The 11,679-nt window shown below is 39.2% G+C and overlaps 2 protein-coding genes across 4 annotated transcripts in view; one reads left to right on the top strand and one right to left on the bottom strand.

Moving 5' to 3' along the window:
• Nucleotides 1-11,679, bottom strand: part of MTRR (5-methyltetrahydrofolate-homocysteine methyltransferase reductase) — a 42,254-nt gene that overhangs the window by 28,897 nt on the left and 1,678 nt on the right. The window lies entirely within an intron of this gene.
• FASTKD3 (FASTK mitochondrial RNA regulator 3) lies at nucleotides 420-10,967 on the top strand. Of its 3 annotated transcripts, none has more exons than XM_087961112.1 (7): nucleotides 420-642; nucleotides 2,697-4,154; nucleotides 6,590-6,669; nucleotides 7,217-7,391; nucleotides 8,203-8,272; nucleotides 9,676-9,790; nucleotides 10,779-10,967. In XM_087961112.1, the coding sequence occupies exons 2-7, from the start codon at nucleotides 2,720-2,722 to the stop codon at nucleotides 10,893-10,895; spliced, it is 1,992 nt and encodes a 663-aa protein (XP_087817238.1). In that variant the 5' UTR covers nucleotides 420-642; nucleotides 2,697-2,719; the 3' UTR covers nucleotides 10,896-10,967. The 3 variants fall into 3 exon arrangements, with proteins under 3 accessions (XP_087817238.1, XP_087817236.1, XP_087817237.1); XM_087961110.1 differs by having other exon boundaries at nucleotides 607-792; XM_087961111.1 differs by having other exon boundaries at nucleotides 633-1,166.

An 11,679-nucleotide genomic window follows, 5' to 3' on the forward strand; every position in this document is an offset into this window, starting at 1 on the left:
ATGAAGGGGGTGGGTACATTTTTTTTATTTAAAAAAAGCAGATTAATATTCAAATAGATAAAGAGACGACCGTCTTTCTCCCCTCCGTCCTTTTTGTAGCTTCCAGAGAAAGGCCACAGGGGGGCCCCGCCTAAGAAACGTCTCATCCCGCTCAGTTTTGCGAAATGCAAGAGAATGGAACAATTTACAGTCCCAGATAATAGCATCGTTTTGCAAAATTTTCAGAAAAAAAACAAACCCCTGAATAATTGTTATTAACAGCAGGAGGGGCTGGGTCGTCTTGCTTGCAGTAGCCGACGATGTTGAATTGGAAAATAATGATAACGAGCTCCGCCATTGGAAGTGATGAGGCTTTTTTTTTTTTTTTTGGTCAAGCCGATGAGTTTCGATTTCCAATCCTATCCTTACCAGCAAAAATCAACACGGGAGCGCAGGGCGGGCATGTATCCCTCTGTACATTTCTATCTCCACGAAGTATGCAAAAGCAAATCAGGGTCACGCTTGAAGGGGCGAAGTGGGCTTTTGCGACTTTTTCAGCCAATCCGTGAATCCAGGAGAGGTGGGCACAGAATGAAAAGACGCGATCCGATTGGTTCGCTGCGCTTAACCAGAAGTGGAACCTTGAAATAGCTGGGGAAGAAGGTAAGGATGACCTCCGCGTGGAGGCCGTCGGAGGACTGCGCGGCTCCCGCTCCGTTTGTTTGGGTTGTTTTTTTTTTGGCTTAATACCCTCTTAAGTAGCCCTTGGTAACCCTTGGGGAGGGGGAAGCTGTTCCGCGCCGCTTGCACGCTGTTGTAACTTTGGGAACTGCGGTTCTCTGGCCCAGGGTCTCCAACCTTGGTAACGTTAAGCCTGGAGGACTTCAACTCCCAGAATTCCCCAGCCAGCTTTGCTGGCTGGGGAATTCTGGGAGTTGAAGTCCTCCAGGCTTAACGTTACCAAGGTTGGAGACCCCTGCTCTGGTCGGTGGGTGCTGCGATTACAGCTACTAGGGTAGTAAAAACAGGCCGGGAAGCTTAGGAGAGTGTCCACTGTTGCGACTGTTTTTGAATAGAATTCTTTATTGGCCAAGCGTGATTGGAGACACAAGGAATTCGTCTTGGTGCAAATGCTCTCAGTGTACAGAAAAGAAAAGATACATTCATGAAGAGTCAAGAATCATAAGGTACAACACTCAGTAATAGTCATAGGGTACAATAAGCAATCAAATCATACTAGGAAACAGTCAATATAAATCGTAAGGATACAAGCAACAAAGTTACAGTCATACAGTCACAAGTGGGGGGATGGTAATAAGGAGTGTTGAGATTAATAGTAATAGTAGTGCAGACTTTGTAAATAGTTGAACAGTGTTGAGGGAATTATTTGTTTAGCAGAATGATGGTTTTTGGGGGGAAAACTGTTCTTGTGTCTAGTTGTTCTGGTGTGCAGTGCTCTATAGCATCATTTTGAGGGAAGGAGTTGAAACCGTTTATGTCCGGGATGTGAGGGATCTGTAAATACTTTCACAGCCCTCTTTTTGACTCGTGCAGTATACAGGTCCTCAGTTGAAGGCAGGTGGGCAGTAATTGTTTTTTCTGCAGTCCTAGTTCCTCTTTGGAGTCTGTGTCTTGTTGGGTTGCAGAGCCAAACCAGACAGTTATAGAGGTGCAGATGACAGACTCTATAAGGAATATTTATTATACCTTATCTGCCAACATGCTGGCTGGGGAATGCTGGGAGTTGTAGTCCACTCATCTTAAAGTTGAGAAAGACACTGACCATCAGATAAATTCTTTGCCTTATATCTCGATTTCTGCTTTCCCCATGAGATCTGAACAACTCCTCCAATTCAACAAGAAGGAAGCTCCAGAGACAGGCTACATGTTCAATTACCTGTCCGTGGCCAGCCTATCAAATTAGTAACATCCTGCTGTCTTCTCTAAGCCGAGCTTTTTAAAGTGCATTGTCTTATTTCCTGAACTCGTTGGGTTGGGTGATAAGGAGTGATGAGAAGGAGTAATAGTAGTGCAGACTTCGTAAATTGCCTTGGATGTTTTTGCTTTGTTGCTCAGGCCTGGGCAGTAGCGCTCCTCCTCAATCCATTTCTGGTTTCTATGGGTGGTTGTTGTGCTTTGTTGTTGTGGGCTCCCTTGTGTGAGAGCAGTAACTTTGCTGATCTCCTTTTCCAACCGCAATAAAAGGACCCTTCTGGCAATAGCAATTTGCCACACTTTCCTCCTTCCTCCTACCTTGAGGACCGGAGAAGAACGCATTGGCCGAGGAGTAGGAAAGAGCTCACAGTAGTTGCATTTCACATAAAAAGTCTTGAATCCTGCAGTGTTTACCAAAACAAATGCACAATTTACATATGCAGTTATTTATGTATTGCATTTTGCATAATTGGGTTTGTTTTCTTTTTTACCATGGCAATACCGACAAGGAGCAGGATTGAAATGTCTCCCTTGTCATGTCTTATCTAGGTACTTACTTGAACTTTAGCCTTATTCATAATACTTTCAAAGATATATTTACAGATGCTTAATATTTAAGGTATTTTTCTGAGTTGAATTCATTGGTTAACAGTCTCATACTCTGATCATTTCATTCTCACACAGAATTGAGACATTGATGTTAACTCTATGCTGCTCTTGCTTATCATTTCAAACTGTTTAAAAAGTCAGTCTTTCTATTTAACTTTTTCTTCTGTTTTCAGGCAATGTCATCAGCCAAGCTAAGATGGCTTTCATGGTTGTCAAATCTTTCTGTGTATATGTTTCAAATGTACAAGCATGCAGACAATTACTAACTGGAAGCAGAGCCTTCAGCCATTTCTGTCAGAAAATGAGGCAATTCGCAGTCAGCCACTTTGACTCTTCTTTATTGGAAAACAGAAGAGGGTTCCTGTGCACTTCTTGTAGAAACTACCATGTGAAACTAAAAAATCACACTAGCCCTGTTGTGGAAACAGTGCAACATCTTGGAGAGGCCAATAACAATTTAAATTCTAATAACAAGACAGTAGGTGAACAGATATTTTTGAAAGAATTGAACCAATGGTCTTCATACAAAGATATTTTCAAATTTGTGAGTTCATTGGAAAGTTTATCTGACATCATGGTAGCAGCAATCTTTCAGCGGTTGGGTGAAGTCCAGCTACAAGACAGCTTAATGAAAAGTCCCGAGTTGCTGATGGAAAATGATATGTTCAAATCACTTTGCTTGCGGTTGGAGAAAGAATCTACACATTTATCTGACTCTGCTCTTGTAAATTCTCTAAATGCATTGACAAAGTTGCATGTGGATCCTTGCAGTAACCTGATGGTTTGCTTGGTATCAGAGACCCAGCAACGTCTTGATAAGGGACAAATGACCATTAAAAATTTGTGTATTCTTGGAGAAGGCTTATTTAACCTTGGAGGACCAGAACAGGCTGTGCTGGAACAAATTATGAATCAAATTCAGAGTACAAATGTTGAGGACTGGAAGATTGAAGAAATGGTCCTGGTATACAGAACTCTGCAGCTGTATGTAGGTAGGAGAACGAACCTGTTCCAGAACCTGCTAAGCAAAATGAACAGTTTTGCAGAGACAGAAGATTGCCAGTTCACTCCCAAACAGACAAGTACAGTGTTAAGTGCTCTGGTTGTTTTAGATAAAACCCAGGTCAATAACTTGATAATAAAACTTTGTAAGCATGCATCATGCTATATCCCGTACTTTACAGATGATGAAATGATAGATGTGCTGGAAGCATTCATTCATTTCAGATGCTCTGACCAGCGTTTCACAGAGGCGCTAGAAAGACATGTTACTAAATTTGCCTTTGTGATGCATCCCAACACAATTTCCAAAATCATGCAGTACTGCAGCACGCTATGCATTCTTTCCAAACCCATATTCAATGCAGTGGCAGAAACCTTTATCTACAGTGCTGATAATTTCACCGTTTCTCAGATTGTTGAGCAGGTTGTTCCATTTGGGAAGCTCAACTATTTGCCCCCGTCTGCTCCATCTTTTTTCCGACAGGTTGAAAGGTTCGTTAGCATGCGACTTTCTGAGTTTGAGCCTCATGAACTTGTGAACCTTCTTCATTCATGCATTCTCATTAAATGCTACCCGCTCAATTTTATGGAAAAACTGTTCAGTCCCTTTTTTCTTCAGGAATTGCAAGGTAAGCAAGTAAACTTTATAATTTCTGTTATAATAGCTCTCTTACTAACAGTTGTTTTCAAATAGTTTGTAAGAGCCATAGGTGCTCCTTAAATGAAGATTAATAAGGCATTCAGATGCCTGCCTGGTCTTAAAATATTTATAAAGACATAATAGCACTTACAGAACAAACCAAATATGATTAAAATTTTGGAGATTTCTTAAAGTTATATTGACTTAAAACCATTTGTTTACCAATCATTTGCAATTACAATGGCACTGGTGAGGCCTTGTTACCGTGGTATACCAAGCAGAACATATTCAGTCACAGTTTTGTTTCATATAGTATCAATCTTGTGAACTCTCAAGCTTCCTCTTTCCGATATGCATTCAAGATTGACTATGATTAATATAGCTAGCTAGCTAGCATGTGTATACCTGTATGTGTTATGTATGTGTACACTTTTGAGAGCAGGCAACAGAATTTCATTTTTAATGTGTGCCATTGTGCCCACAGTAAAAAAATGACAAAAAAGGTTATCACTGAAAAATGGGATCAGTCCTCGCACTTCCTACAATCATAGAATCCCCACAGTTAAAGCCAGGTGCCTGACAAGTGGCATGTGTTTGTGATGATTGCAGCATTCCAGGGTTACATCATCTCCATTTGCAATATTGCCAGCCAGCTTCTGACAAGCAACGTCAAGAGAGAAGCTGAATTTGCTTAATGACCTCATGGTTGGTTTAACAACTCTGGCAAAAAAGGCCATAAAAGTGGCCATGACTCATTTAATAACTACTTTGCTTAGCAAAGGAAATTCTGGTCCCAATTGTGACCACAAATTGAGGACTACATGAAATAATTTTGCCACAAATATGTAGCTTTGCATTCTTTTCTTCAATAAATAAATAAACAGGCATAATGCTTTTGATTTGCTTATTCAATTGGCTTTTATCTAGTTTTAGAACTTGTATAGATCATGTTTTAGGTCATATTTATGCATAAATATTGAACACTCAAAAAGGGTTCACAAACTTCTAAGAATTACTGTAGGTTCTCCTTTATAAACTTCTCCATTTTGAAAACTGTGTTGATTACCAGTTTCCTTCTGGATGGTAATCAAGATGCTGATTGTTTCCTTTAAAACATTCTACAGGATCCCTATCAGTGGGCAGTGCCTGTTTTGTAAGATCTGGAAGCGTAAACTCTATACAGATCCTTCTAGGGCAGGGGTCATCAACCTTTTGGACCTCAAGGACTACCAAACTCATAATTTTAAATCCCAGGGACCACTAACCGGTTCTGTGGGCATGGCCTAATTTGTGGCTTGGTGGTCATGTGACTAGCTGGGCATGGCTTGTGTGTAAATATTATAAATATTTATATAAATATTGATTTCTTTAATAAAAAAAGAACAACTTTTACCCAAAATCAGGCAAAGCAGGCAGGCAGATTGAGTTGCTCACAGAATCATTCAGTGATCTATCTATCTGCCATCAGCTAGCTCAGTCTGTCACATAAAATTTGCTTGCTGTGAGTCTGCACTGAATAATAGAACCTTCAGTCCTAAGGGAGGTTCGGCTGTGCTTAAAAGCAGAGCCGAAGATCTAAAGACTAGCTAGAAAGCAAGCAATCTCCCGGCACAGCAGAACAGCTGATGGTCGGAAAAAGGAAAAATAGCAATTTAGCAGGCAAGTTTGCTGGGTAAGGAGTGAGTGGGCAGGGAAAGTTCCCGCGGGCCATGTGGGTGGCGCAGCCTTGTGTTTCTGCGCAGCCTGGATTAATTGCTTTGGGGGGTGCTCTGGGGGTGAGATTTCTCTGTGGCCCACCAAAATTTTCTTGTGGCCCACAAGTGGGCCGCAGCCCACCGGTTGGCAACCGCTGTTCTAGTGCAGGGGCCCCCCAACCTGTCAGCCTTAGCCCACTAGTAGGCCATGAGGTGTTTATAACTGGGCCGCAGAAACAGCTGGCGAGCGTGCATGCATCCATCCTCATTTGCATGAGCTGCGGGCGAGCGAGCAATGGTTTCTGCAAAGCCGAAAACATTGGGGAACTCTGCTCTAGAGAATGTTCTCTTCAGGAATCACAGAGATTTTTCTTCTCAGTTATGGCACCTTCTTTGGAACACCCCCTGCCCCAAGCTTAGACTGATTTGACTGTGTTGACTTTTTAGACAATTATCAAAATGTGGCTATTCCATAGTTGTTATGAGTGCCCCCTCCCCTTAAAACATTTTTTTAAATGATGTTTGCTTTTCTTTGGCATTAGAGGACTCATAATTCTTATTTAATGATGAGAATGATGATTTAACTTTTTCTAACTCTTAAGGGAATATAAACCGCTCAAGAATCTTTTGGGGTTAGAGCGGCATTATAAACATTAGTAAAAATGAAAGCTGAGCAATTAACTTTAAGTTGCTGTGTGATGATGTGTCTGTCTGGTTGTTTGGATCTTAGCTGAAAGTCCAAGATCGAAGATTCTTTCTCAGTTGACTCAGCTGTTTTTAACCATTGGACTGGAGTGTCCATACTATAAGGTATGATATTTTTGATGGTAATTGATGTTAATCGTTAAGCAAATGCCAGCATCTGTACATTTGTACTCAATCCAATAAGTGTTGCATAATACTAATGGCCAAATATATTAATGTTGCTTGTAAGTAATCCTCCATACCAGCAGTAATAATTTTGCTGGCATTTTTGGCTGTAGTCCTGTGAGTTTTTGGCCATAAGATATACAGGATGAAAGTGTTCATATAGATTTATACCGGGGGGGGGGCAGACTTCTGCTCCCATTATAGCATAAACCCCAAAGAAGCATTCCAGGGCATGACATCTGCATCTGGAAAATAAGTTACATTGTCTTGTAAATGGAGAGAAAAATAAGAGTCTGTTAATGCTACTTTATAGGTTTTCCAACGTGGTGGTTTCTCTGCTGTGTCTTCTCCGCCTTATTCGTCATTATTATTCCAGCATTATGTACCTTGTTAATGTTTACTCATATTTACTCATATTTGTTTTGTTAATCAGCAGGAAGCAACTTGTCATAAAATTGATTAAAATTCTAATCTTTTGTCTTTGCAGAGGCTCAGGCTCCCCCTAGACTACCAAGTCAAGTCCTTTTACACTAGATGTGAGTCATTAGAATCCAAGGTTGATCTTCATCTTTTCAACAGAGTGAAGGCTGGCATGATTGACCTCTTAGGGAGCCAAAAATATTTTGTCTATAATGTTCTGACACCATATCACTACACTATAGGTGAGCAAACTGTCTGTACTTTTCAAATAGCTGTGTTTAGTTTAGATGGGTGCAGTTTTTTTTTCCAGGATTGAGTGGGTTGAATGGCCATATTCCAAGGAGTAATGGGTGAGATGAGGTTAATCTTCAGCAATATATTTGATTATTTTCCCTTTGCATCACATTAAAAAATATAGTTTTGTATTAACTTTTGGAAATCTCTGTGAGTTCTGCTAGGCCTTTCGATGACTGCAGGGATTTGCTTTGGACTTAGGCAATAGTTTCCGCTGGTGTTATTTCTCTCATGATGTCTTATCTCTATTGTTGGAATTTGTTCTTCAGAGTATTTGTATCGAATATTCATACATAGCACTGAAGTTCTGGAAACTATATTCCTAGAAGCTCATGTTCATTCAGTGTGAACTCTGTAAACTATACCTTCAGAACTCCAGCAAGAGTGATTGACTCTCCATGCAGTCAATTGGTTTGGATGTGGGGACATAATGGTGGGGATAAAAAGTGAAACAATACATCTTCCATTGGTGCAAGGGCCCTAGACAATTTCTTTGAAGCCTTCTACCTCCTACTTTTTAAGCCACTTTCAACTGCATGGAACGTGAGTATTTTCTTAGAATTCTTAAGATTTTATTCGAGCACAGCTATGTTTGTTTCTAGCCAAGTTAAATGTATTTAACAAATAGTAAGGCTGCCCATTTCCTTGTTTGATTAAAATTTTGATTAAAAATAAGTTTATTCAATTATGAAAAGTAATGAAATTCAGCAAAAAGATAGTTGCGAGGAATGTTATTTTCTTTCTGTTTCTCTGTACAAGATATTGAGATTAAGCTCAATGAAGAAGGATTTGTACTACCCGTCAACGCATACGATGAGGTATATGAAAGGTAAGGAAAACTGGATGGTTGGTTGGTTATTTTCCAAAGTGAGTTCACAACCTGAAGAAACTTTTCAGTTTTATTTTCTCATGAAAAAGTAAAACATTATTTCTAGCATTTGGTTTATATTTCTGTTTGAAAAGTTTATTCTACTTTTTCCTATGTGGTTGATTCTGATTGTGATAGAAGAAGCAAAGCATTATACATGTGCTAACATTGGTAGAATATCAGCAATATTGTGGTTTAAGAGTTCCAAGTCTTTTTAGTTTTAACTCAACACCTGAGAACTCACCACACATTTTTCAATGTTCAAGTCAAGCTAGTGTTTTTGCTATGTTTTTGCCCCTTCCTTTCCATACTGTTGCAGTTCCCTAGAGCTGTTTCCTAAAGAAGGTGGCAGCATGCAAATCCATCATGCTACCTTCAGAAGGAAGGAATCCCTGTTCACACCTTACTGCTATGGCAGATGATTCTGGTCCCAAAAAGTCCATGGATTTCCTTTGCGCAGCAAACTACTTTTAATTCTCACAATAGCCATAAGCCAATGAAAACCCACAATCTTTTTGTCCATCCGTCTAGGCTCCTGTTTATGCCCCTAATGCTAACTTGACTCTGCTTGGAACTGCTTGTTTTACAATTCTCTCAAGTGTGTGTCAGGGTGAAAGAGGTTGACCAACTTTTGTCATATATATTTATCAGTGGTGGGTTTCAAAATAGTTTACCACTGGTTCGATGGGCGTGGCTTGGTGGGCGTGCTTTGGGTGCACCAAATGCACACTTTGCACAGGCGCAGAGGCTTTCCGACTCGCCTCCTGCAAACTGTCTGAATGAGTTACTTGGTTATGCTTCATTGTGGTTGCACACCAGAACTGTACTGAACTGAAATATCAACTAGGAAGACTATCTGTTCCAGAAGACTGCAGGTAGTCCTCGACTTAAGACCAGTCAGTTAGCAACCAATTGAAGTTACAACAGATCTCCCTGTGGGTACTTACAAACCAGATTCAAAGTTCTGATGCCCTTGCTCCCTGCAGTCATGTGACCACACTTCGGGTACTTGCCAGCCACGCTGCATTTGCAGCTGTTTGTGGCATCCTGTAGTCATTGCAGTAGGCATGTTTTACAATGGTTTTACCTAAAAAAAAAAGCAAAAATGTTTTACCTAAAACAGGCAAAACTAGCCTATAATGAACTATTGTTCATATTGTGATGGCATTCGCTTTAAAAAAAAAAGTAGGAATGGTCAGCTTTTCCCAACATGTTTCCCTTCAGATGTGTTGCAGTATATCCAACATTATTTTTTGTGCTGGTCAGTAATGAGTTGTAATCTAACCCTTTTGAAGGGCTCTGACTTAAAAAAGCCTGCACTGACATTTTGAATTTGAAGCACTGGCAATGTTTTGATTTTACAGAATAGCTCTCTGCATTGATGATGAAAAAAGATTTTGTGCTAATAGTCACAATCTTCTTGGAAAAGAATCCATTAAGCAAAGACACCTGAAGCTCATTGGTTATGTGGTTGTACAGGTAAATTCAATAATATTGCTACATATTTCAAGAGATAGGAACACCCTTCTTCAAATATTTAACTATATTTGGAGATCCATATTGGTGCTTTGTTCATAGAAATGATTACTTCTGAGGGTTGATCCAGACTATTTTGTTCTTGGTCTCATAGCTAAAGAATGAACTAAGAGCATGAGGCTAGGAAGCAGGAGAGTGTGAGTTCAAATCCTGGCTTAGCTGTGAAAGCCAGTCTGGTGACTTGAGCCAGTCACTCTCTCAGCCCAATTCACCTCACAGAATTGTTGTGGGGAAAATAGGAGGAGTAAAAGTGTGTTGGATATGTTCATCATCTATTTGTAAAAATAATAAAGGCAGTATACAAATTAAATAAAAAGTGTATGTCTCAAAGCAATATTTCACTATCCAGTTCTTAATACCAGTACATACATTATTGCCATTATATTGAATTGAATCACTGGAGTGTCTAGTTCAGTACTAGACCAAAAATAACTCTTACAATTTTCAGACAGGAATCTTTCTTTTTCCCACTTTGAGACTGCCTTTGGGATTGTCTTCATTTTAAATTGAATGTTTCACTTTAAACTATGTTCATAACCCTTAGATGAACTCTCCCCAGTGGGTATAATTGGATTTTGTTGTAGCACTTAGCATTTCAGTTTTATTAGAAGACAGCCATTATTCAAGACTAAAATCCCCAGTTGTAGTCCCCCAAGGACCCGTTGCCATTGGATTCCTGTTGTGCCATATGCCTGGAGCCATTCTTGCATCAAAGCATAGGTGACAGGACTGTCAAGAATATTGGAACAGGGCAGGAACAAGGCCTTTATTTATCAGGTGGGGAAAGTAAATGAAAAGGGATTAAATGACCTTTTGTGATAAGGCTGCTCATGTCTTTATTTTAAAAAAGAAAACAGGATAAAATTGTTCTAATGTTTTAATCTCTGCAGAATTATTTGAATAATGTTTCCTGCATTTCTTTACATTTCAGATCCCATTTTTTGAGTTTAACCCATTGGACAACAAAAACGATGTGCAGGAATACCTACATAAGAAAGTATTTCCTAACTTTTATAGCTTCCATGAAAATAAAGCCGAATCCAAATAAATGTATATGAAGGCTATTCTTCATTTTGTGTTTGAGAAATTGAGATTTAAATAAATCCAGTGTTTTATCCTATTATATAGTTTTGTCTCCCAGTGTTACATGGAGAGAAAGTACAAATGCACCCAAGTTTATTTTTTTTCTGATGTGATTGACTTAATATCATATTAACCTGAGAAATAGTTGCATTTTCTCCTGGTACTATATAGCATGTCCTGGAAAATATTGGAATGTTTAGTTCTTAATGGTTTTAGGTTTTTTTCCTGTTTAGTTTTTAAAGGCTGAGGATGCATGTATAAGGAGCCAGACTTAATGTGACAGTAAACATATAATTTGAGTGCACTTACGTTTTAGGTATGTATGGAATATATGCATATATGCATATTTGTATGGAATGTATATTGGTATGTATGTATGTGTATATGTTGAATACATTGTATATTGTTAAGTGTTGTTATTTAGTAAAGTTATATGATGCCCATTTCACCAAAAGATGTCTCTAGGCAGCTTACCACTAAGTAAAAACAAGAAGATTCTACCACGAGAAAGATTTTTATAGGGGCCAGTGACTTTACATTTATTTTTCCTTCTCTATTCTCCTGATTAAAATTGGCACGTCCCCCTTCTCCTATATGCTGTTCTGTGAAGAAGCTTCCTTTCTGGGCTGATAGGAGATGCAGATTAAATGTGGCTTACATAAACTCATACTATGGGTAGTCTTAGTATCTAGTAGCTTTGACAAAAATTCCACTACAAACAGTAATCAAAACTATTCAACTTCACGAGG

This window comes from Notechis scutatus, chromosome 3, assembly GCF_049901735.1.
Source record: "Notechis scutatus isolate UNSWTSFEM ecotype Mainland chromosome 3, rNotScu1.2, whole genome shotgun sequence".
Lineage (NCBI taxonomy): Eukaryota > Metazoa > Chordata > Lepidosauria > Squamata > Elapidae > Notechis > Notechis scutatus.

Coding starts and splice junctions, on each gene's coding strand:
- FASTKD3 (XM_087961112.1), top strand. CDS start 2,720: ATGGCTTTCATGGTTGTCAAATCTTTCTGTGTATATGTTTCAAATGTA. Junction 8,273..9,675: donor TACGATGAGGTATATGAAAG/GTAAGGAAAACT, acceptor TTGATTTTACAG/AATAGCTCTCTGCATTGATG. Junction 9,791..10,778: donor TTGGTTATGTGGTTGTACAG/GTAAATTCAATA, acceptor TTTACATTTCAG/ATCCCATTTTTTGAGTTTAA.